This window comes from Lampetra fluviatilis, chromosome 14 (assembly GCF_964198595.1).
Source record: "Lampetra fluviatilis chromosome 14, kcLamFluv1.1, whole genome shotgun sequence".
Taxonomy (NCBI): Eukaryota; Metazoa; Chordata; class Hyperoartia; order Petromyzontiformes; family Petromyzontidae; genus Lampetra; species Lampetra fluviatilis.
In genome coordinates, this window is record NC_136288.1 from 15,227,919 (window position 1) to 15,254,249 (window position 26,331).

Genomic DNA, 26,331 nt, shown 5'->3' on the forward strand with positions numbered 1-26,331 from the left:
GCACTACCTGGCAACACAACAGCATCACCAGGGGCCTGACTACAGAAAATGCGTAAAATTCGTCGGGCAGTGATCGCCATAAAAGACTCCACCCTCTGAAACCCCATAAGTGATGGGGTAGTTGTCGAGAGGATGGAGGAGTTCCCATAACTTGCCAATGTGCTTCGTATGGTGGTGTCGCACCATCAACCCTTGGCTCGTATGGTGGTGTGGCGCCAAACGAACCTGCAGGTCTCCCTGGCCACCGTCAATCCCTCCCTTCTCTCTGCTTGTGAAACGTGACGGTGGTTTTTGTTGTTGTCTGGGGGCGTGTCCGCGTGTGATGGGCGTGGCTTGTGGGGCACGTGGGCGGCGCTCGTGGTCAGTGGGCGTGGCTGCCCAACAGCAGGAAGCAGCCCTCACGCCTCTCGGGGTCTGCTGCTGCTGCTGGCGCTGTGAAGGCGCTCGGAGTTCCAATGGAGGCCGGACTTGGTCTGGAGGGACCGGGTCCGGGGCCCGTTCCCTCGGCGACTTCGCTGTCGCTCCTGTTGCTGCTTCTCTCGGCGGGATCGGGGAGCGCGGCTGAACGGCACGGGGCGCCGAGGCGACCTGCGGGTAAGAGCTGCGGCCTCGTCTTAAACGACGCCTGTCATGATCAGCTCCGAGCCGGGTCTAGCTCCTTGTAGGCAGAACGCATCCCTCGCCCGCCGTGACCTCGCCCGCCGTGACCTCGCCCGCCGTGACCTCGCCCGCCGTGACCTCGCCCGCCGTGACCTCGCCCGCCGTGACCTCGCCCGCCGTGACCTCGCCCTCCGTGACCTCGCCCGCCGTGACCTCGCCCGCCGTGACCTCGTCCGCCGTGACCTCGCCCGCCGTGACCTCGCCCGCCGTGACGCTTTCACCTCCATCACCACCTGTACCTTCCTCACCACTTTCATATCGCTCACCAGCCACACCCGTAGGGGCCATCCATTAGTACGGACGCATGGAGGGGGGTGGTTAACCCAAATGCGTTCGTTTGCGTATGGGGGGGGGTCTACTGACACTGTACGCATAGGAAAAGGGGTTGGGGTGAAGCCTTGATAATAATTTGTCGACATTGGCCTTCAAGTCAGTTAGATAGTCCGGCGGTGGACTATCTGTTTGCTTAAACACGTCAATATTGTTAATCCTTGCTCCTTTCTGCGTGGATTAAATATCGGCCGTTCTATAGGATTCGGGGGGGAGGGGTGCGCCAAGCTACGTACGCAGAGAGGGGGGGGGTGTAAAGAGCACGCGTGCGTATGGGGAGGGGTCAAGTTTTGACATGTTTGTATGTACCTACTAAATGGATGGCCCCTTAGCCCCTCATCTCCCGATCGAACCTCACCACCTTGACCTCCCAAACCACCCTCACCTCCCTCCCTTCCTTCACCTCCCAAACCACCTCCTTCACCACCCTGATGTCACCGCCTCCACCTCCCTCTCCACCATGACCTCCCTGATCTTCCTTGCCACCCTTATCACCTTCACCTCCCTAATTCCCCTCACCCTTACCTCCCTGACCCACCCCATTATCTAAGGGTGTCATGATTCACCGGCCCCACACCCAGCGATTCGACCTGTTGTGGCAATTCCGGAGACCCATATCAATTGAAGTATTATGTAACGGCGTAATCATTTCCTGCCTTGCTCAATTCAATGCTGGATGAAGGTCTCCCCACATCTGCCGTTATCTCTCATGAATGATCCTGTGATGCAGGAATCCATGCAGCGCCTGCACATCCACCGCTTTAATCCCCCCATCTCATACGGAAATGTAAACTCGGACGTGTTATGTCCCTTGACTTGAGTCGAGAGAATCCGTGTTCTATCGAGGAATGAATCTGTGCATTGTTGCGCCCCTAACCGACTCATGCCGGCAGGTCGGGGTCTGGAGGCTCTGCGGCACTACGATCTGCTCTCTCTCTCACACATGGAGCACAGGATGAGCCGGAGGGACGTGGCGGTGGGGCCTCGGGACAGGACCGTGTCCTTCCAGGCGCTCGGCAGGTGTGGGAATTGTGACCCTCGGTCGTGTGTGAGGGGAGCCCTCCCGAGCGGCACTAGAAGTGTGGAGATTAATAACACAAACTTCTGCCCAAATCCATTATCCCATGGGCCTTCTTGGACGAATGTTTTCCAGAGCCCGTGTTTATGCAACATTGCATGTAGTGGATTCAACTTTCTGATCCTCGACCACATTTGTCAAGCAGGTCATATCCTACTGGTCAGATTCAGAAAGTTAGATCCATTAGCGAATGCTGCCAAAAACATCCATACAGAAGATCTATCGGATTTCTCCAGTCTGATGGATGTACAGTAAATGTTATGACATTTTTTTGGTGAGCAGACTTTTCCTCCCAAGCTAGAAGTCCCATTATTGCATGATGTTAGTTGCTCAGATGTTCTTATCTCCGGGTAATTGTCTGCTGTGCCTCTTCTCTAGTGACATCCACTATGCTCATATCTCATTTAACCACATCGTGTGCCATCTCACCCTGGGTTCTCCTGTTGGCATCTCCAGTGCCCTTCAAATTGAATATTCTTTGTCTCAACTCACCACATGCCCAAACTGTCCATGTCTCGTCTCCCTTAGTTTCTCGAGAATATCAGTAACCCCTGCTAAGGCTCTCGCTTCTTCATTCCTCTTCCTTTCCCTTAGAGATATTCCCAATATCATATCAGGTTTATCATCTCTGCCTTTTCAAGAACTATATTCCATCTCTATGGCTCTGCAACATATCAGCATTGGCTGCATCACTGTTTTGTAAATGTGCACATACTCTGACTAGCATCTTTCATTGCATACAATTGATGAAATCTCTCGATTGACTCAGCCTTAAATGAGTACCTGGGATGGTGAGTAAACATCTCCACTAGGGAGAAAAAGGCGGGCGGGCATAGTGCTGTCCACATCACCCCCTCGTGTGCTGTGTGGGCCTTCATAGGTGCTCACTAATAGCATTTGCATCAATGGCCTGTTGAGGCTATATGGGGAGTTTTGTATTGGTATGTTGGTGTATTAAGTGTCCCAGTATGTGTGTGCGTGTTTGAGTGTATTTAGTGTGCTGGCGGAGCCCCAATGCGGTTTCAGGAAAGGGCAGTTCTGCACAGATGCCATATTTTCTGTCCGTCTGCTACAGCAGAGGTGTAGGGAATTCCAACAAGACCTACATCTCTGCTTTATTGACCTGGTCAAGGCCTTTGATACCACCAGTAGGCCTGGGCTCTGGGTAGTTCTTCGTGCTTTCGGAGTCCATGACCCTCTGCTCATGATGATTAAGGATCTTCATGATGGTGAGCGGGCCTGAGTAAAACTACGTGGCCGGGAGTAGGAACCATTCCCTCTACACCTTGGGGTGCGACAGGCATGTTATCTGGCTCCCACATTATTTAACATCTATTTCGACCACGTAGTTCGTGAAGCCTTCAATAGCTGTACCGGAGGAATTTCCATCTGGTACAGATACAATGGGAGGCTGATCAATGCCCGGGTGCGGTCAAGGGATGGCTCCCCATTGCGCAACCATGTTATGTATGCCGATGATTTGATAATTGCTGCTCACTCAGAGGAGGAGTTGGAGGCGCTGCTGTTGAACCTGGAGCTTGCCACTAAGAGGTGGGGCCTTACCGTCAGCCCCACCAAAACTAAGCACCTGCCTGGGTATTTGGTACCATCGGACACTCCACCCCCACAACTCCCAATTGGTGATAGGGTAGTTCTGGAGAGAGTGGAGAGTTTCCCATACCTGGGCAGTGTGCTCATGACCGGCTCCGGTTTAACAGCAGAGGTCTCACTCCGAATCAGTCGAGTGGCATTATCTTTTCATCAGTAACGCTGTGTGGAAGCTACCTGGTCTGTCGCTCCGCACGAAGCTTCAGGTCTTCTCGGCCACGGTCATTCCATCCCTTCTCTACGCTTGCGAAACATGGACCCCCCTAATGAAACATCTTTGCCGGTTAGAAACATTTAGGCTGGCCTGCCTACGATCTATCCTGGGTTTGACCAGGCTGGATTGTGTGAGGAGCTCACAAATCCTTGAAAGATCTTGACGAAGTCCCATCGGTGAGCTCCTCCAGCAGGCAAGGCTGCGTTGGCTGGGCCATGTAGCCAGCATGCGCAGCCACCGCATGCCTAAACAGCTTTTGTTCAGCCGGATCGAGGGGGCGAAACTGGCACGGCACGGGCTAGAGAAGAGATGGAATGATGTGGTACAGGAGGATGTGGAGCTGAGCGGACTTGCCGATGACTGGTACGAGCGGTGACAAGATCGGCCTCTGGAGGAGGCTCGTGAAGGACGCTACTGGGCAGTTGGAGGCAGTCGCCCTCCAACAACAACGGAGGGCAGAGGAGCGACACAACAACGAGCGGAGCGCTGGGTGGCTTAAGCACAGCAAGTTGGCACAGTAGGGGGCAAAGGTGGTGCATCAGCCAGTCGTCTTAAAAGACCTGTGGCATCTGGGTCTGCCCTGTGATCTCCTGCCAGCGGGCGTTCGACACTTCACGTGGCTTCAAGGTGCACATAGCCTGGCACAAGCGTCGTGGTGATGTCACCGACACTTAGTGGCGAATGGCGGTTGTTGTTGTTAGTATGCTATAAATTGGCACAGTAGGGGGCACAGGTGGTGCATCTGCCATTTATCATAGGTAGTTAACCTGTAACTTTCCCATGGCATGTCAGCGAGCCTTCAACACTTCATGTGACAGTCTAGAAGGGCATTTAGCCTGGCACAAGCGCTGTAGTGATGTCACCACCACTTAGTGGCAAATGGCAGTTGTCGGTATTGTGAGTGTGCTGCTATGCGTGTGTGCACGTGCAGGAAGTTCGTTCTGCACCTCAGTGCACGCCGTGGCCTCCTCACCGACTCTGCTCGGGTTCTGATGCAAGATGCGTCGGGGGGGGTAAGGCCCCTGCCGCTGAACACGCATGGCTTCTTCTCGGGATACGTGCAAGGTTTGTGCACCACCAACAACAGCAGGAGTAACAACGTCAGAGTGAACTGCACTCCTTCCTCATGCCACAAACTACTGAAATCCCTTGTATCTGTGTGAGTATGTGGGGTCATGTGTAGCTTGGTTTGTGGTATTGTGTTTAAGTTGTTGTGTATAATTTGGTGTGTGGTGCCATATGTAATTCAGTGTGGTGTGTGTGTGTCACGTGGTGTGCGGTGTCTTGTGTGCAGGAGATTCTGACTCTTCGGTTCAGGCCTACATTGGGGAGGGTGAATTTTCTGCACGGATCCTCACCAGTGGAGATGAATACCATGTTGAGGTTTCCGAAGATGTATTTTAATCTATATATGCGCTGCCTGCCATTACAATTATCCTCTGTCCTTATTCTATAGTTGCCTCTCATCTATCTCAAAACTGTATATCATTTATGTATTTTCATGCTTTCTTTCAGCCATTTCTTCCACAAGTTTGTCATCTGTTAAGTTATTATTGTTATAGCTTATTTGAGTGCCATAACACTTTTAGGATGGTCCTGCCATGTTTTGCGGTAGGGGGCGATGTTGCTGTGTGTAATCCAAATGTATTAATTTGCAGGTATTTTTCTAGCATTGGGATATTTAGCCAGTACTACTTAAATTGTATGTTAGTCTAGTTTTGAGAGGATGCCATAGAAACTGGAGGAAACTCATGCAGAGCACACAAGAACATAGAAACTCCATACAGAGAGGCATCCGTGTCAGGAATTGAGCCCAGGTCCTGCTTGCTGTGAGGTAGGAGCTTTACCACTGCGCTGCCACTGCCACCCAATATGTTGTTTTGTACGGAGATGTCGTTGCATTTGAATGGTATGACTTAAACTAGAATTATCCCTGATTGCTGTAGTAAGAAGATAGACCTCGATTTGATGCTCTGCTCTATATTTTCAGCCACTGTGGAGGCTGGCGGGCGACCCGGAGGATGAGCGCATGGTTGTTTACCGGGGCGACGCCCTGCAGGGCTCACACGCACCTTTTTGTGCCACTCGACCGCCCCGCGGTGCCAAGAAGGGGGGTGAACGAGAGGGCCGCCGTCCTGGGGAGCATCCGGGGCAGCAGTTTGGCTCTACCAATAGTGGTGAGTACCAGGGCCCCTTGCCATCTAATTCACAGTTTAATGTTGAAGTGTAGATTCTGTACAATTGCTTGATTTGAAATTGTATTTGACATACATCTTCGCCTATTTAAAAATGAGTGAAATAATTGCTCTTATCTCATTTTCATGTTTCGTTAACGTCATTGCACTATGAGCAGTTGTTGCACTTGGTTTTACGTTATTTGCTTTTGTCATTTTGGTGGTCCAGGTCACTTTTGCGTATGACACTATCCTGGTCTCTTGAGTTCTCACCTGTTTAACCAAAATAAACTTGAAACTTGATACCGCCCGGGCCCTTTCCACTCGGTGCTTTTATTACCGTATATCCTGTACAATCCCCAACTTCATACGACAATACTGCTGCCCCAGGCTACAATCGCACGCTGCTGCTGTTCGATGCACTGGCGTTGTACGGTGCTGTAGCATTTGGTTGCTCTCTGCTTAGCAGGAGAGGCCGTGCGCCCCAAACGTAGCGCTGCTGCAGGGGGCCCGGTGGGGGCCATGGGGGAGCCCGTGAAGGACACGTGCACCCTGCTCCTGGTCGCCGACTTCCGCTTCTTCCAGGCTATGGGGCGGGGCCAACAGGGGACCACCATCAACTACCTGGTAACCCTAACCCAATGAGCATTGAGGCATTGGTGCTCATCGCCTGTTCAGAGAACCTGAGCCAGTGGTGGAGATTCCCCAATCCTTTGGGAGTGGGCGAGTCTATTTATAGGACAACAACCACTTTTGACTTCCCCAAAAAGTGGTACCTAGTTTATTTGACCACAGATGGATGATATGCTGAGTCAACCCCCAACGAGAATTTGAACTCGTAACCTTCTATTTGCGATTCGCTCGCTCTAGCACTGAGCTACCAGTCCGGGTCCTGTTGCCTGTCATCTCAATGTTATATGGGGAAAAATCCCTCTTAAGACGAGCGTTACAATCTTGCACTACAAGCATTCCTAAACATTTTCCCACATCCGTCCTTTTGAAAAGCCTCTCCACAATGCATGTTGCATACACGTTGCAGCTCTTTGTCACGTTGGGAATATTTCCAAACCAAAGCATGCGCCTCTCTCCTAGTGGTGCATTGTAATGATGCTGCAGCAGCTTCTCATTTCACGAATCCTTCGCACCGTGTCCCCCGCATCATCTCACTTGAGTCCTCCACCTGTACGGTGCAATTTGCATAGACACAGCTTCTAAATGCAATGGGTCTAATGCACAATTCTTCTGTTCCATTGAAGAAGGTTTTGTTGAAGTCTCGCTATGCCTGAAAATGATACCCTCATTGACTATCTACCAATGACTGATATGAACATGTTGCCCGGTAACACGTTTAACGGTCAAGCATTTTGATACAAACAGTATTCCAGTTCATTATCGCGCGGGAGGGGGGTGAGTCTGAGACCACAGCCCGCGTTTTGACCCTCTTCCTGAATTTGTCCTGTTTTGCTTCTTTACCCAGAAAAGTCTCGACTTTCTCAGGAGGGTCCTGGCAAGTTTTCTCAAGACAAATGAGTGAATCAACTTACATTTGTATTGCATATCATTGTGTAAATAATCATCTCGGTGTGCAGACCCCCCCCCCTATTTAGCGGGTGATGATTACTATGTGTTTTGCAAATTAAGTAGATTTCCATGTCATTTTTCAAATTTGTCCCAGTTGGACCATGACACCGGCACGAAATGGACCACTAATTTTGAATGTTGTCACAAGACGTTTAATGTCCACTTCGAAGCAGGCAGTGCGTAATATTTTTTTTAATAAAAACATCAGCTGTATTAACTAGGGTGGTCTGCCGCATTCGAACTGTGAACCTCTACAACCAGTGATGGCGAATGCTGTCCGACCGTGGCTTCACGCTGTGCGTGGTGCGTGCCTGTGTGCGACTCGTGCCTATTCTCGCGCACCTGTCTGCTCGCGTGCCAGATCGAACTCGTCGACCGTGTAGATGGCATCTTCCGTGGGACGCACTGGGGTGAACAAGCAGCCAGTGTTGGCATCCAGATCCAGGAGGTGGGTACTTCTTCACGTTTGTTCTGCTGTTTTGTGGCTTTATGGCCTGGCTTAATGTTTCTGGGTGTTAATAGGCATACTTTAGATATGCTGAAGTGACGAGTATGGTGCGAGTACTTTGCATGTGTGATCACGGTGTGTGTGTGTTAGAATACCATGTGTACATTTGATATGCCTGTGTGTGTGTGTGAGAATACCATGTGTACATTTGATATGCCTGTGTGTGTGTGTGCAAACACTGCGTGTGTGCAAGAACGATGTGCGTATGCAAGAACTATGTGTGTGTGTTTGAAAGGTTGATGCATGTCAGCACTGTCTGTGCGTACATGCGTACAAGCATGGTTTCTGCGTCCTTATGGGGAGCGGCAGTGTCGTGGTTAGTGCGCTGAACCAGTCTTGGGCCTCCCCTAGCCTCAAATATAATTACCAGGTGCAATGTGTAAATATCAGCACTCGAGAGACGAAGGCGGCTGGGTGTGGTTCTTGTCACCAACTCCCTCAGGTGCTCTGCCGGCCTTTATAGGTGCTCGCTGAGCACTTGCTCCAACAGTCCGTGAAGGCTATACTGGGGATCTTTGTCTTTGTGTACTTGTAAGCATCCCTTGCGTGAGTTAGCATGGTGTGTGTACGGTAGATCTTGATACACGAGGAGTCCACGGTGGTTGTGGGTGGTGAGCGACACTACAACATGGAAGCTGCCCCGAGCCCCATCACTCACGGTCTCCCAAGCCCACCCAGTCTGGGCACCACTTCTCACGCATGGAATGTCAGCGAGTTGCTGCGGGTAACACTAATTTATATATATGTGCTTTTTATGCTGTTGATTCTTTCATAAAAACATTTTCCCACTCATTATACACAATGTGTTTGTCGAAATGAACCGCAATACCTTGCTGATCTCGTCAAGGAACATAAACCATCATTCAAACTCCAGTCATCCTCGCAGTGGCTTTTAGTTAACCATTGAACAAAAACGATGACTGCATCGGGCACTTTCAGATGCACTCCTGCGGCAGTCTGGAATGCTCTTGTGATATTAAGAAGCCACTGGAGCTATGCACTTTTAAATCTAAATTGACAACTCATTTCTTTAGAACTGCTCTTTGTGTTGAGTTTGTTGTCCTTAACCCACAACTCCGATTAGCACGGTTGGCGATGTACGGTGCGAAAGAAATTGTACATAATTACATCTCAAAACACTACGGAATTATTAAATGCCTAGTTTTTTGTAGAGACATGGTGAAAACTATAAATGAGCAGGAAGGCAGCTAGATCTGGTGCCAAGATTTTGCCAAGGTTTGTGGTCCTATATTAGGATGTTTGGCCTACTCTATTAATGGGTGTGTATACGTGTGGGAGGAAACCGGTGTGCCTGGAGAAAGCCCACATCACCGAGGCAGGGGGGTAACACGAATTCCCCATGTGTTGTGTGCTCCTTGAGTGCCGTGGCCTCCCTAACATACAGGGGGGCTCTTGTGGTGAATAACTCGCAGATAAATTTCGATTTAAACCATTCATTCAGACGCTGTCGCCTCGACAGACCTGGTTTCACCTGAGGACGGCTGCTTGCGTTGTGGCCGAAACGTCGTGAGAATTATTTTATTATGTTTTATTTTTATTATTTTATTACTTCCCTTCTACGTGACTTTACCAAAAGAACCAAGAAGATGGACTCGCAGATAATCTCATTTAAACCGTGAAAAATCAACGTTGTGTAATGCCACTACTCATGAGGGGAAATGTGACCTGTATCTAATAGTGTGTGTTTGTGTACGCATTGTCTGTGCACGTGAACGTGTGCACATTTTTCCGGACAGCAATTCAGCATGGATGTGTCGGAGCGGGCGTCGCAAGTGTGCCTGGCTCATCTGTTCACCTACCAGGATTTCGAGGACGGCATCCTGGGCTTGGCCTACGTTGCCTCTCCCACCGGGAAAACCGATGGCGGCGTGTGCAGCAAGCGTACGAATCCCCGCGATCCCGGACGTGCGCACGCGCACCCTCGCTGACACACGGACACTGGCGTGGTGCAGAAACGCGTCGACACGCGCGTGCAGCAATACCCCGCGGGTTTCGTTTTTGCTGCGTGGCCGACGGGTTTATAGCGAACTTACAGCGGCTGTAACGAAACAGGCATTTGTGCTGCTCGCAGGAGTCCAAGAAAAGAATGGCGTCAACGTGTCGTACAACACGGGCCTGACGAGCACCATGAACTATGGCAAGACGATCCTCACAAAGGTGCGTTGCCTCTGGTGCTGATGTAACCCCTTCAATAATCATTTTTGCGTATGGCACGTGAATAGCATCTTAGCATTGGACACCTTTACTTACCAAGGCACACAGTTCCTATTGTAGGCAAATTGCATGCGAGTACTAAAGTTTATACAACAGCCACAATTCGCCACTAAGTAGCGGTGACGTCACAACGGTGCCCTGTGCCAGGCCAGGTGCATTTTTTGTTGTTTTCCGACAGACCTGTTCTTCACCTGAGGACAGCTGCTTGCATTTTGGCCGAAACGTCGTGAGAATTGTACTTGATTATGAAAAATGTTTATTCTTTTATTATTTCCCTTCTACGTGACTTTACCGAAAGAACCAAGAAGACAGGTGCATATTCTTTGGTTATTTCGGTAAAGTGACGTAGATAGAAAAATAATAATAATGAAGTGAAAAAATAACACAACATCTTCTTAGGTTTTTTTCGGTACTTTCTACGTGACTTTACCGAAAAAACCTAAGAAGATGATTCCTTGCAGTCACGAAAGCTTCAAATCTAGAAATAACACAACATCTTCTTGGTTCTTTCGGTAAAGTCACGTAGAAGGGAAGTAATAAAATAATAAAAATAAAACACCGAAAGAACCAAGAAGATAAATCCCTGCAGTCACGAAAGCTTTAAATCGAAAAATAACACAACAGTTTGCCTTTAGAGGCTAACCCCCTTTTCCTGATGATGACCGCTTGTGTTGCGATCGAAACGTCGTGTTTTTAAATCCTTTATATTAAGTTCCCTTGCTTGCTTGCGTGCTTGCTTGTTTGCGTGCTTGCTTGCTTGCTTACGACCGTGCAAATCTTTCGGTCGTTTTTTAACCCACTTCCCGTGATCCAATCGAGCTGACATTTTCCGCACAGACTCGTTGTGCGAGACAATTAATGTTCGTGAAAAAAAATTCCCAAAATTTTACACTTTTTAGGCAACATTTTTTTATTTTACATATATTCAAATATAACTCATTCATGGCTTTGGCTGAACGTCACAGTGTAAGAGCCCAGAGCGTAACCCCTCCACAGGCCGTGGCGGAGTAGCGCAGTTGGTAGCGCCCTCGCTTCCCATGCCAACGGTCGGAGGATCGATCCCCGCGTCCTCCACAGGCGAATATATTTTTTAATCCTTTATATTAAGTTCGCTGCCACGCATATAAAGGATTTATAGTGAAAAACTTTGTTTTTACGGGTTATACTTATTTTAAATAATTGTATTATTTATATTGTTATTTATATTTTTATTAACTTTATTATTATTTTTCTATCTATGTGGCTTTATCAAAAGAACCAAAGACTGTGAATTCCTGCAGTCACGAAAGTTTTAAGTCAAAATTTAGGCCAGGTGCACTTTGAGTATATACAGTACACACATACATTGACTTCAGTTTTAACCAGGTGAGTGCCCTTGCAGCAAAAATTGGGGATTTAGCAAGGGAGATCTGACATGCAAAGTACGATACAAAATATCTCTGTGCCGAAAATAAACAACACTTCCTTAAAAGTCACCATAAACAGCTATCAACAATATATCACTGCATGAAGGCTACCCAAAGTATGTTCAGTTGATTCTGTGTAACCAGGCGAGAACTAAAGAGACCTGGATGAGTTTCATTTGCACGAGTGACCTGGGGCATTCGTCTTTCAGTAGGGGACTATGATTGCTTCTGTATGGCCAAGCCTAGGGGCATCCCCAGCAAAAGCTGTCCCTCTGCATCAGTCTGCCAGTAGGAGGTGATGATTGCTATGTATAATCCCAATTGAGTAATATGGGTCATCTCCCATATCCCCGTACTGCCTTAATGATTATAACAAGGTGTTCATGATCTTAGTCTCATGATTTTAATGCCCCCGCTGGCTGCCAACTCATTGCACTATGTAACACAATTTTTGTTCCTGGGTAGTAAGTGTTATTTCTTAATTGCTTATACCTAAAGAGTATGGAAAATACTCTTTGGTTCTTTCGTTAAAGTCACGTAGAAAGAAAATCAATTAAATAATAGAATACGACGTTTCGATTGCAACATGTGCAATTGTCATCAGGTACACACAGACGGACACACAAGCAGAGAGAGACAACACAGAGACACACAGAGAGAGACACAGACAGACACACGAGCAGAGAGAGACAACACAGAGACACACAGAGAGACACACAACATAGACATACAGACAGACACACGAGCAGAGAGAGACAACACAGAGACACATAAATTGGCTGCAGACATAGCAAAATGCATCTGCCAGATGCTTGCAGCCTCTTGATGCCATTTCAGAAAATGCAGATATGTATCCATTTCGGCAGCTGGAACTAAACTGGTGGGCTTAAGGCCCCTGTATTTATACAGGGCGTTTCAAAAAAATGGACCCGATTTGAAATCGCTATATCTCTGCAACCACGAACCGCCCTTGAATGAAACTCTTACCACTTGAAAGGGTGGGGCATAGAGAGGGCGGGGCATAGAGAGGGCGGGGCATAGAGAGGGCGGGGCATAGAGAGGGCGGGGCATAGAGAGGGCGGGGCATAGAGAGGGCGGGGCATAGAGAGGGCGGGGCATAGAGAGGGCGGGGCATAGAGAGGGCGGGGCATAGAGAGGGCGGGGCATAGAGAGGGCGGGGCATAGAGAGGGCGGGGCATAGAGAGGGCGGGGCATAGAGAGGGCGGGGCATAGAGAGGGCGGGGCATAGAGAGAGCGGGGCAAAGAGTTTCAAATGATTACCGCTAGATGCCCACAAACAGCTCCTAGCCCCAGTCATTCGCAAGATGGTGACCCCGCAACACAAGGCGTTTTGCGTTCTGCAGTTCTGCAAGACTGAATCCGTAATTGCGGTGCAGCGTGCGCTTCAACAACGTTTTGGCATTGATCCGCCAATGTCAGAGCATTCGTCGTTGGTACCGACAATTTTAGGAAACAGGCTGTGTATGTAAGGGGAAGAGCACAGGGCGACCACGCACCTCAGAGGAAACGAATTCAACTATCGTCTCGATGTTGTCTGTACAGCAGGTGGAGGCCACATAGAGCATTTATAAAATGGTTAGTAAAACTTGATAACTCATTAAACCGTTTGTATCTTTTTGTGTAATTGTAACGTGTTGCCATCGTGAAATAAACTGCTTTGAAATTGGGTCCATCTTTTTAAAACACCCTGTACTACTATTTATATTACTGTAAAGTTCTAGAATGTTCTAGAAGTTACTACAAGTTTACTCAGCACTGAATCTATCTGGCAAATAGGTACATTTAAAAATATCATTGTCCTGGTCACAAAAGCAAAGTTTGTGGGGAATAATAGCCATTTTCTGTACTTTTGAGGCATGATCAATTAGCAAATAATACTTACTACCCAGGAACAAAAAAAATGGTTATACAGTGTTATTATTCCAGGTGTGTTAACCGTAGATATGCAGCATCTGCTTCACAGTGGATGGTAAGAATAGTCCACTCTGTGCCAGTGTTGTGCTCCAAATTTGTAAAAATACTTGCCAGTTATTTGAAGGGGAAATGCTGAGCCATTGATGCCCTCTCCTGCAAAAACCTGCCAGGACCCTCCTGAGCAAAAATTTACTCACTGAGGCTTTCCTAGGCAAACTAGTAATAATTAGATAAATAAACCTAATAAATAACTCCGATGTCAAATGTATCACTATCCACTCATCTCTGCACCTTTTAGATACCTCTGCATTGAAGGAATCCATCACGGTGTAGTCTGTTTGCCCACATTCACAAGTATATTCATCTCTATGTGATGCGTGTTTGTAATGTATTTGTGTGATATATGTGCAACACGCCGTGAGTGATGCGTAATAACAATTGGTTTATTTATCCAAGAAAGCCACACTGAGTCGTAGGACTCTTTTTCAGGAGGGTCCTGCATTGGGTTTTTATTTTAAGATGTGTTCAGCCATATAATGATGCGTGTTTACGATACAAGCGGGAGAAAACCCATGTTGGCAAGGGGGCAACACTCTTTCCCCTTCCAGATGGAAACGGCGATTTGTCCACTTGTGCTGCCTTGCCGTGGCGAGCCAGTGTATGACACCACCTTCACGTCCACGGGAAGGGAGTTTAACAACATTTAAGAGATCCACCAACCCTTGCCTCCACAGTGCTGGATTACAGGCGTGTGCCACCATCGCCTGGCCACCTTGCGTGTGTGCTATGTGTGTGCGGTGCGTGTGATGCATGCAATGCATATGTGTGCGATGTGTATGTGGCATGTGTGTGTGTGTTTGCCGTGTTTAGGAGGTGGAGCTGGTCGTTGCCCACGAGTTGGGCCACAGTTTTGGGGCCGGGCATGACACGGAGGAGTGCTCTGCAGGGCGCGACGCCGATGGCAAATACATCATGTATCCAATTGCTGTGAGCGGAGACCAGCCCAACAACGGCGTGAGCATCGCCCGCGCAGCACTATCACAATGGCTCCGACAATAGCAAAAGCACAGTTGGCATCTGGCGATGCATGGAGTTGTAACAATTTGCTACTTCTGCATGCTTTTGGAGTTAGTGACATTCTATTTGCCTTTGTGGTGCCTGTAGAACCCAATATTGACTTTAGGCTTCGCTTGAGCCACTCGCAATGCATACGAATTGGATATAATCCAATCTTGTGCATATGATTCCACGCAGGTAACATGAGTACAACCTTTTTTAGTCAATGATTTGTAGCTTGCCTAATGCAGTGGTTGGGATTCGACTGCATGTGACGATGGATGGGTGAAGTGTGGCACTCATGGCACTAGTCTCTGTGGCAGGGCTCTGACTGTGTGTGCGTGCGTGTGCATTGTGGACCTGTTTGTGTTTCTGCTGCACAGCTCTTTTCCCCGTGTAGCGTGCGTTCTGTAGGGCAGGTCCTATCCCACAAGGCAGCCAGCTGCCTCACCCCACAGAGACACAAGTACTGTGGGAACTTCCGCGTGGAAGATGGGGAGCAGTGCGATGAGGGCCCTCCGCTGGGCAGGAACCACTCCTGCTGCACCCACAACTGCACCCTGCGCGAAAACGCACTATGCAGGTGTGGCCTCGCCTACAAAACGAACTCCAGGGCTTGCCGATGTCCCACGTTGTAAATCCCACATGATATTTTACGTAACACAGGTGCTCACGGGGGTTTTTGTCACCTCGCTCTGTAATCTGAAACTGTTGGTGGTCTCTGAGAATAATTGGAACTGAAGAGTGAACTTTCACTGGCCACTTGGCTCAGCGGGAGAGCGAGCAGCTCGCAATCAGCAGGTAGTAGTTACTTGAAAGATCTGTCGGTCGATGGGGAATGAAGTGCATTCACGCTTTCTATTCACACAAATGTGTGCTTACACAGCCACCCGTGAACACCTGTACTCAGTATGCCTGTAATGGGCACAGCTGCCCTGCTGTGGCTTGGGTCATGACAGTGGTTACTGGCCCAGTTTATCATGCATGTGCAGAATGAGCTATACCACCACAACCTTCTGTCCGCTGGGGTATGGATGATGGTGTGCACACTGGCCACGAGCCACTGGAGATACGATGGGTAGGCACAAGGTAACGGTGAGGTTAGTATTTGCTTCATGGGGGTGGCACTGCATCCTCGTGTGGGGTCATGCCCCCCACCCAGAAGTCCCCGCGGCATGTTCCTCTGGGCCTACATGTTGTTGTGTGTGCCTGTGTGCACACACATGCATATCCAGTGACCGAAACTCACCCTGCTGCCAAGGATGCCTCTACAAAGACCAAGTGCTGTGCCAAGGTCGGCTGCCCGCCCTTTGCAGGGAAGCTGCCTTCTGCACAGGTGGGTCCACAAGCATGGGATGCGGTCGTATTAATATTGTTGGAGTAGTGTTGTGCCCCGGTGCTTTGACGCTGCTGTGATAACCACATCTGCGGTTGCTGTTGTTGTTCAGGAGACAGTGGAGTTTGTCCCAAACCTGGAAACTTGTCTGATGGGACCGAGTGTCTCGACCACGGTCGCTGTTTGAGTGGCGTGTGCCAGCCGTTCTGCACAACTCTGGAGCAGAAACTCGAGCCTTGTGTATGTGCAGGTTAGTGCATGACACAACAGGTTCCTATGCCTCTTGGATTATTGACGTACAGTGTAGTTTTCACGAGTCGACATTTGCTGATTCATGGTTTCTCATCACAGTTGAATTCATACAATACCACTATTAGGTTTAATATAGCATACAGATGCAACCGCATTACAGAATACTGTACAGAAACAATGGCCTTTTAATATTTCATATAGAGACATTCAGTCAGTCAAAAACGATTCGGATTAATCATTCAATAACACTACATTTGGATTAAGTTCAACACCACCTCGAACAGACACCCTAAAGTACTTTACACAGAATTGGCAGAAAGATCTCATTTATTCTGTGCGTTTTTAATCGAGCTCGAGTTCTGAATCCTTCCCTCAGAGGTTCCAGAATCTAGACAATGTGGTCCACACCTACACATCGTTATTATACCACAATTAAAATGCATCCTTGTCTCATTACCTGGGCACATGGTTCGCCCAGTTGTGAATTGAATAATTCGCACATCTGGAAGCCTTCTCCGGTGCCTTGCGCGATCAAGGATACATTGTTTCATTGTCTCGCTGGCAGCCCATGTAATCACGTGAAATGAACGCTGACATCCTCACTCTGCATCTTCGTACTGCGTCGAATCGAAATTGTTCGACAAGCTGTTAGTAATCCAATTTAATTAAATGTGTAACATTTCAAATTACACGACTCGGGACACATCACTGCACGCACAACCATTCTGCCTCTTTTCTTCATCTTAAGACTCTTTTCAGATGGGGCCTAATCAGTGACCCAATACTTGAGTGGGGTATGTATATCCAAATTGAAAGCTGTTTGAAATATTGTGTTGAACTGTAAGTGCATATCTCTGTGTGCGCGCCATGCGTCTGTAGAGAAGAACGACTCGTGCAAAGTGTGCTGTCGGAGACCAGGAGGAGGGTGTGCCCCATACCTGGCGGCTGGAGGCTCCCCTCTCTTGCTGCCCCGGGGGAAGCCGTGTTCCGTCGGATTCTGTGACATTCATGTGAGGTCGCATGATGCGCTGACACTGAGGGCAGGGTGAGGTGGCAGCACCTGGGTTGCATGCCATGGTCTAGAAGCTGCCCGCTTCAAGCTGTGATTTTGTGTTGTGCCGACCTAGGCCCGTATTCATAGTCATGGTTCTGCTTAGACTTGGCTCTGGCTCGAGCGAGCCAGCTCGAAGCCAGGCTTAACTTGAGCCGGCTGTGAACATGGTGCCAGACACACTTAGGACTTCTGTGAGCCGAGCCCGAGCCAAGCCACGGCTGAGCCGCTCGTGCTTCCTTGGAAACAACCAAGTGGCTCGAAGCCTGAGCTGAGCCATTTTTTAGGCCAATCCAGATCCGGGCTGTAACTAATGATACAGCCCTAAAGCTGCCTCCATATGATGTAAACTACACAGGTTGAGCGTCTGAATAACCCATGGAGTTGACATGCAGGCAAAGTAGCTTGTATAGCTCCCTTGTGGGCATGCACACTCCTCTTGGATCAAACAATTCACAGGGAAACTATATCTAGGCCAGCATTCCCCAAGCGATGTGTAACTATCCTGATGCCTTCACAAAGGTGTTAACAAGTTGGAGACGCATTTACCACGATCTTTTAAATTTACTGTTCATATTGAAGTATGAGGTTTTTTTACGTTTTTTCTTGGGGTTGCAACCCACAGTTTGTGAGGTTCAGGCCAGGATGGGCTGCTCGTGCGGCAAGGTTCAAATAGCTCCTCTCGCGTCTTCACAGGGACAGTGCATCAAGCAGGTGCAGGACTTCTTGGAGCGTACGTGGGACTTCATAGAGAAGCTCAACGTCAACGAGCTCAGTGAGTCTCCCATGTGCGCGTCCCAGCACGAAGAGAGTTCCGGCTCAAATTAATATTGAAGGCACTGGTGCTCATCGCATGTTTACAGTCCTGACATAGTGATGGAAATTCTGCATCCTTATGGCTGGGCTGAGTCGATATGGCAATCACCGTTGACTTCCTCGTAGTAGTATTCATTTTATTGACCCTACAGGGATGATGAGTTGAGTCAATTCCCAACCAGGATTTGTACTATTACTACTATTACTATTTTTTATTTTACCAGGCAAGGGCCACTGAGCTATATAGCTCTTTTTCAAAAGCCACCAGGCCACAACGAAGTGGCTTCTTACGTGGACATTTATAGCAACCAAATACTCTAAATGCATATTGATTCTAAATGTGGAGGGAAAAATCAGAGGACCCGGAGAAAAATCCACGGGGATAACATGCAAACTCCAAATATACTGGCGTCAGGGTTGGGATTGAACCCACGGCCTCTTGCATACCAGGCGAGGTAATTAACATCGTGCCACCGCGGCACCCCAACCTCGTTACGAGCCGGTCGCTGTGCTACCGAGCCACCATGCCGTGTGCTCCAAATCCAGGTTCCTGAGGGACATTTACACTCGCGCCACTGATTACATTATTGCTTCTGTCTTCCCTCGGTGTTCATGTTGTATGTCAGTTGTGTGTTTACAGTTTATATTTTCCAGTTTTATTTGCATATTTACGATGAATTTTGTGGGTTTTGTGGTTTTCAGTTAGAGGTAGTAAATCTATTTTTCAGGTTTTTCAGGTAAAATTTCAAATATCTAATGTCTGTGAATCTTATTGTTTACTATGGGAATGGACACAGTCATATCTCTGTATTTTTTTGGCTGCTATCACGATTGAAGTGATACTATATAGTAAATGCGGACACCAAGCCGTGTCTCCCAGAAAATAAAATCTCAAACATGAATGGTTGTAGAGGATAGGTCTGAATGAGCCTCCTTCTGTGGTGCAGGCCGGTTCCTGGCTGACAATGTGGTGGGCTCTGTGCTCATCTTCTCGGTTCTGCTGTGGGTTCCACTCAGCCTCCTGGTGCACTGCGTGGTAGGAACATCTCCTTCACCTCTCACCGCACTCACGACCAGAGTACAAGTCCCATGCACGGCATCGTTTACTCTCAAGTCGGAGCCTTGGGGGACTGTATCTTAATCGTGGCTCAGCTCGGGGTTGAGTTGCACTGTTGTTGTTTTCAAAGACGTACGAGTGGTTCAACCGTGGCTTGGATGAGGCTCAGATTATGGAAACCCTGAGCATGGCTTAGGGGCCATGCCTAGAGCGAGCTTGAGTAGATATTGGCTTTGAGCCAGAGCAACAATACTGGCCTAAATTATTGGCGTGATAAGTTCTGCTTGGATATATAAAGCGAAAGGCTGAAAAGTCATTACTCAGCCAAACTTTGCAGGATATAAATGGTCCTGCTTGGCTTTGTCATACAAATAGGCGACTGCCACTTCACATGAATCCATGTGCCAGAGGTGACCACTGATGATCAGATCTCACATTTTATTGTCTCGGATGGCCACATAACAAGCTCCGGCCTGTGACAATGGTGCTAGTCGTGGTAACTCATGGCAGTATTCATGGTAAAAGTGTACTTGTCATTCGAGATTGTTTGTGTGTGTGTGTGTGGTCTGCGTCGTGTTTCTCACACTGTCTGGTTTGCAGGACCGTAATCTCGATAATGAATTCTCGGCTGGTGAACATTGGCCCAGACCTGGTCAGGTATGGCTCTTCGACCAAATTCTTTCAACTGGGGTCCATAGGCCCCAAAGCAGTTGTGGACATCATCAAGGCTGTGAATAGAAGGCAACAGAGTCCATTGAGGATTAATATCAGGGATTATTTTCAGGCTAAGGGATGTGTGGTTAGGATGACCATGAAGAAAAGAATCCGAATCTGTAATTGGACTGGAGGAATCCAATGAGTTTTGAAGCTCTTTTTCACAGATGTCAAGACAATTACAAAAGTAATTGCAAAAGTAAAGTAATTAAATGAAAACAATTACAAAAGTAATTGTCTGCCCTGACAGATCTATATGCAAGCCTTGTGACAGTGGCAGTAATTGTGTATTCAGTCAACAGAACTGGTCTATGGATCACCATACAAATTCAAGTGGGTATGTGTATGACATCAATGGACCGACAAGTCTAATAACCAAAATATCTTCTGTCACTCGCTACACGACGCAAAGCACAATTGTTCATGCAGTAGTACTGCCCGCGCATATGCAAGCGATACAACTTCAGTTATTGGATGCGATACGGATTTCCTGCAATTCACTTCCTGGTGGTACTCACTGGCCAACTTTCAATCAACATCAACAGTAATAACATATCAACAATTTGAACAACCATATAATAACTTCCATAAGAGAGTTTTTTTTGGGTTAGGTCGCGTAAGTATATAAATGTGTCGTTAAACCGCCACCACCCGACACAGCCAACTAGTAAGGGTTGTCATGTAAACAGAACGTGGCCAATTCGTCACTAGTACAGCACTAACCGGTGTGTTGGAGAGCCAAGCCACAACATTTACAATCTGAGTACGACGTTTCGCCAGTAATTACAACTAGCTTCATCAGGCGACAGCCAGATTTGTGGAGAAGTCTAACTGTTTCGTTCCTAATTATGCTCGTAATCGAAAGTTTTACTGTATATTTCCCCCCCCCCCCCCAAATCCCACACTCAGCTTCCCCCACCCTTTTCTCCCCCCTTGCCTCCCCCCTCTCTTACCTATATAATCTCTTGCCACGGCAGCTCTCTCACCTACTTCAGCATTTTCTTGCTGTGGTTCCACCTGATGAAGATTGCTTGTGTTGCGATCGAAACGTCGTGATTTGTTTTATTTTATTTCTACCTACGTGACTTTACCGAAAGAACCAAAGAGTATAATTAGATTATTGTTCATAACAATAATATATCAACAACAATACAACAGCAATAATCTTAAGGTTAAAAGCATCAATACCACGTGAAAAAATCTGAACCGTACCAACTGATCATGAGCACAAGGGTTGGGTGTGGGTGTACGCAACCATTGCCGTTTAAAAAAGCGTTTCTGCCCGTTTTCGTGCATTAATTTACAACAATAAAACAACGTTATGTTACTTTTCAAACCTTTTACACAATTTCCTAGGAATGTCCTTTGCAAGAGAATTACATTTTATTCATCTTTTCCTTCATCCCTGTACCGTTTGGGAGCTCCAGAGCATGACAGACGTACACTTGTGAATTATATGTGTATAATGTGTGCACTATGCAATTGAAAAATCATAAATGATATTAATGAATCATTGGTGCTACCGCAGCTTGTGTACAACTTTGTTTCTCCCGTGTGTGCAGGTGGTGGAACAGCTGAGCGCAGACTCTTTGGGGGACCAGGGGAGCCCTGGCCTGAGCGCCGTGCCACCCATGCACTTCACATTTGCTGGCGGTGGACGCTTTGGCTCAGGTGCTCGACTCATTCGCCCGATTAAGGAGGAACCAGCTTACAACAATGATTTGCCACTCTCAAGTCCTGCCCGCCACTCCTACAGCGATCTGTGCAGCATGCACAACAGGAATGGAGACTAATAGGACAGCATTGTGTTGCCTGAAAATTCTGCGCAGGAAGCTTGAGAGCAAGGGTGTTGGAGAATGCTTGGGATTCGTTTGCAAGAGGTCAAACAACCAAAAAGAACAAGGGCCATGACCTCTGCATCATTAAATGACTGCGTTAGATGGAAACATTGTAGTCTATGCAAGTCCTCCCACACTATTGTATGTGTTGGTAATTTATATGGAACTTTTGCAGGACACTTGGTGAACATCAGAGGACATTCTGGCAGAATGTGTGAGCCTCAAGGAAATTGATGTTTTTTATGCCTTTAGTAGAATCAATGTGACATGTTTATTTTTGCAGAATAATCACTTGATCAACTCAGTGTAGCACTTTCTTTGCATATAATGCTGAATCGGACACTTGATGTTAACCCTTTGCACCCTTCAACGTGAGTTTGATAACGTTTTATACCATCTTAACACTTCACATCCAGTAATTTTGTAAAACGGGGGACTACACCCTTATAAAGGGTGCCCACTTGTTTTATGGGCACCAACATTTGTTGAGCCAGAGAGGGTGGATGTGGAGCCAAGTCACTGGGTTTCATTAGGGACCGAGTTGCAAGTCCCAGAAGTGCAAGGCAACCAAGCGACACTCTGGAACGCACGGGCCCTGCTTTCCTCCTTCCTGTGCCCGGTGGCGTCACTCTTGGTCAGGCCGTGCTACGCCAGGAACATTGGCACAATGTTGTGGGAGGTTGCTGCTCTTGGTGCAACACAGAGTCAACAGAGTCCCTTGGTCGTGGGATGTACATGCCTCGGAGAACAAGACACGGCACACTGTCCAATCGGCTCCATTGGAACGGAAACATTTCAAATAAAATGCTGCAAGATCTACCCGAGACTGCAGGTGCCTTCAGCCATAATAGAGGTTGTTTTGGGTTAGATTGCGTAAATATATAAATGTGTCGTTAAAACCGCCACCACCCGGCACAGCCAACTAGTAAGGGTTGTCACGTAAACAACGTGCCAATTCGTCACGAGTACAGCACCACCGGTGTGTTGGAGAGCCAAGCCACAACATTTACAAACTGAGTACGACGTTTCGCCAGTAATTACAACTAGCTTCATCAGGCGACAGCCAGATTTGTGGAGAAGTCTTTCTGTTTCGTTCCTTATATAGAGGCATGGATGTGTTGACCACCCTTCTACGCTCTTGCACAATGTGGGGGGGGGGGGATTCCTTAGGCAACGTACATTATGCATGTGCATTTTTGCGAACCCTTTGAACTAGTCCTTCCTGTCTATTGTGTTGATTAAAATAGCCCTACCAACGGTAATCCCTATTAAAATACGCTGCCCTTTGTAGGCATTCATTTAAATAATGTATAATATGATGATTCGCTTCCACGCAGCGCTAAGACGGTAGCTATCCGAACGGTTATTTAGATTTTTCAATTTCGATAGATTCTCTAATTAATCTTGGCCAGTAGTAGCTGGTTTTGCACAATACTTCAACATTATCAACATCAATTGAGTGTCCTTGTTGGCACACGTGTTCTGTTGCTGCTGACAGTTGTATTTGGGATAGTTTAATATTTCTCTGATCTTTTAGTCTCGTGCTGATCATTCGTCCTGTTTGCCCAACATAACATTTACCACGTGCAGTTAATCCTGTACACACCTGTTGATAGTTTCGGTAATACATCTTTTGTACCAGATATTAAATTCTGTATTTTATCTACCCTGCCAAATCTGACTCGGATGTTTTGTTTTTCCAAACATCTGGGTAGTTTATCAGTTACTCCCATAATGTACAGTATTTTGATCATTTTAATTACTTGTGCAGTTTCAATGGTCTTGTTATTTGATTTGGTTTTGGTATTCAATGCCCTGTTGATGTGTGCATCATTGTGTAGTATGGTTCCAGGGAGACTTGACACGTAGTTGGAGGCACACGCTTATTTATTAACACCAGCACGTAACTCGGAAGCTTACAGTAACTGAAGGGGTATCGGCCCCTTCACCCGTCTAGCTACGGAACACAACAGCCTAGCTCACAGCTAGCTTACCCTAGGTTACGGCACCCCGAATACCCAGAGCCCGCTCTTAGAAGAGCGTCGGTTCTGGGCTCTGGGGGCCACGCCGCTGGCTTGCCTGGTCGGTCCTTAAAAGGACAGCGATCCCAGGGAGTTCCAGGGCCGGTCTAGCTGGTCTTCTTTCTTCACTGGTTACAGCTTAACACGAGACCCAGAGCCCTTCGGCTCACCGCCTTAAATAGCCATCTCCCCCCGAGGGGAGGGGCTGTGGGGGATCCCAGCGTACGGCGAGGACGTCGCTGCGAGCACCTGCTCCGCGTCCATTGTGTTTGTTTGCCACCCGCGGCAAGTCTAAATCAGGCCGGCTACAACGGCTCTACAATTGTAACCGTTCATTTGCAGCGCTTCTTTAACATGTTGAATTTCATTTCTCAGACTTTCACCATCTGACACTTTCTTAGCTCGATGAATGAGCGTCTTGATACGAGCAGATTTCTGTGCGGGGTGATGGTGTGACTGCATTCAGATAGGCGTCAGTATGTGTTTTCTTTCGGTAAACAGTAAGACTTCTCCACAAATCTGGCCGTCGCCTGATGAAGCTAGTTGTAATTACTGGCGAAACGTCGTACTCAGATTGTAAATCTTGTGGCTTGGCTCTTCAACACACCGGTTAGTGCTGTACTCGTGACGGATTGGCACGTGACAAACCTTCCAAGTTAGCTGTGTCGGGTGGTGTCGGGTTTTAACGACACATTTATATATTTACGCGATCTAACCCAAGAAAACCGCTGGATGATATTGGTCGTGAAAGCCGCCGACGTGTTGGACAGGTGCCCTCAGCTTGTGGTGGCTCGACGTGAGCTACTTTCTGCCTCCGGGTTATTTGAGCAGCAACGTGAATTTGATAATAGGGTTTCCCCTTTTTTCTGGTAACAAAACAGGTGTTAAGATGTTAAAACAGCAAACTGAAACCTTTTTACAAGGAATCGTGTCTGCATTAACCACTGATTGTGGTCAGAATGCAAACAAAAACATTCTGATAATATATGCTTTGAAAAAAGTGGAAAAACCTATAATCATATTTTGGTACTGGCAAAGGAGGTCCCATGACAACGTAAACTTGTTTGGCTTTGGTTTGAATTAAACGCTGCGGTCATAACAGGACATCTTTATCTGTTATCACGTTTGTTTACCCAGGGAAGCCCAATGGAGTCTAAAGACACCTTCAGGGGGTCCTGTCAAGTTTGTGCAGTTGTGGTTGATGTTAATTTTTCAACATTGGAATATTTTGTCAATATCATTTACTCTTTGGTTTTTTCGGTAAAGTCACGTAGAAATAAATTAAATTAAATAATAGAATACGACGTTTCGATTGCAACACAAGCACCATCACCAGGTAACGAAAGCTTCGAATCTAATATAATTTACATTGTATGTTTATTTTAGCTACGGTAGAAAACCCAAGAACCTGGGGCCTGAGTATCGAACTGAATTATGCAATTCTAGGATTTTCATAGCCTGATTTGTCCTAACCTCGATCCCACGAGAGAAATCGTGTTTATTCTAAAAACGGAACCACCCTCAAGTCTGACATTACGTCCACACACGGCACGCTCTTACATAAACCACACACTCAAATACACACACAGCCAGCACACAGCCACACTATATACTTTCCCTACACATACACGGCACTCGTATTAAGGCCGGTTCTAAGCACAAAACCCCACGCTCGTGACGTTCACACGCAAAGTAACATTGTAGCAATTGCACGAATGCACTCGCACAAATAATAAGTGCAGTCACCCACATAATAAAACACGCGAATCTCCTGCCTGGTGGGGTTTGCGCATTTTCTGCTCTCGAGCCTCTGGAGGAAACCGTGCAGAGCAGGGGGATAAATAGAACCCAGAAGAAGAGACCCTCTTTGCTATGAGGGACATGCGCTACAACTAAGCCACCTTCACATTTGATTTTTTTATGAAATAACTACAGTCACGGATTGCAAAGACCAGTAAGTAGTTACAGCCTTTGGTGCCTGGACCAGTTGGTGGTGGTCCACAACTGTTACCGTTTGAGGTTTTGTTTTAAAAAAACAATGGCATCGACATTGGCTGCGGTGTGTTCAGAGTTAATTTACTCTGAAATACGTGACTTCAGAGTCGAACGGCTGTATCATGTCGCGTATATAGACACGTGTAAACAGAAACACGCGTGTACACGCCACATCACGTGGTGCGGCGTGTACACACACACGTGGTGCGACGTGTACACACCACGTGGTGCGGCGTGTACACACACACGTGGTGCGGCGTGTACACACACGTGGCGTGGTGCGGCGTGTACACACACACGTGGTGCGGCGTGTACACACCACGTGGTGCGGCGTGTACACACACACGTGGTGCGGCGTGTACACACACGTGGCGTGGTGCGGCGTGTACACACACACGTGGTGCGGCGTGTACACACCACGTGGTGCGGCGTGTACACACACACGTGGTGCGGCGTGTACACACAC

At 47.6% G+C, this 26,331-nt stretch overlaps 1 protein-coding gene across 2 annotated transcripts; it reads left to right on the forward strand.

Moving 5' to 3' along the window:
• Positions 1–372: 372 nt before the first annotated feature.
• On the forward strand, positions 373–24,974 carry LOC144935939 (disintegrin and metalloproteinase domain-containing protein 17-like). Of its 2 annotated transcripts, none has more exons than XM_078862838.1 (19): positions 373–594; positions 1,884–2,010; positions 4,822–4,955; positions 5,185–5,273; positions 5,881–6,067; positions 6,534–6,691; positions 8,007–8,093; positions 8,728–8,877; positions 9,911–10,055; positions 10,246–10,331; positions 14,600–14,743; positions 15,169–15,368; positions 16,021–16,121; positions 16,234–16,371; positions 17,253–17,383; positions 18,121–18,199; positions 19,188–19,276; positions 19,898–19,954; positions 21,574–24,974. In XM_078862838.1, the coding sequence occupies exons 1-19, from the start codon at positions 456–458 to the stop codon at positions 21,802–21,804; spliced, it is 2,472 nt and encodes an 823-aa protein (XP_078718964.1). In that variant the 5' UTR covers positions 373–455; the 3' UTR covers positions 21,805–24,974. The 2 variants fall into 2 exon arrangements, with proteins under 2 accessions (XP_078718964.1, XP_078718966.1); XM_078862840.1 differs by having other exon boundaries at positions 458–594; positions 1,945–2,010; positions 6,531–6,691.
• The last annotated feature ends 1,357 nt before the right edge of the window (positions 24,975–26,331 follow it).

What these genes read in the sequence shown, in the direction of transcription:
- LOC144935939 (XM_078862838.1), top strand. Translation starts at nt 456, where the DNA reads ATGGAGGCCGGACTTGGTCTGGAGGGACCGGGTCCGGGGCCCGTTCCC. An exon ending in GGCGCCGAGGCGACCTGCGG is followed by an intron (nt 595 to 1,883) that starts GTAAGAGCTGCG and finishes TCATGCCGGCAG; the next exon opens with GTCGGGGTCTGGAGGCTCTG. An exon ending in GGACCACCATCAACTACCTG is followed by an intron (nt 6,692 to 8,006) that starts GTAACCCTAACC and finishes CTCGCGTGCCAG; the next exon opens with ATCGAACTCGTCGACCGTGT.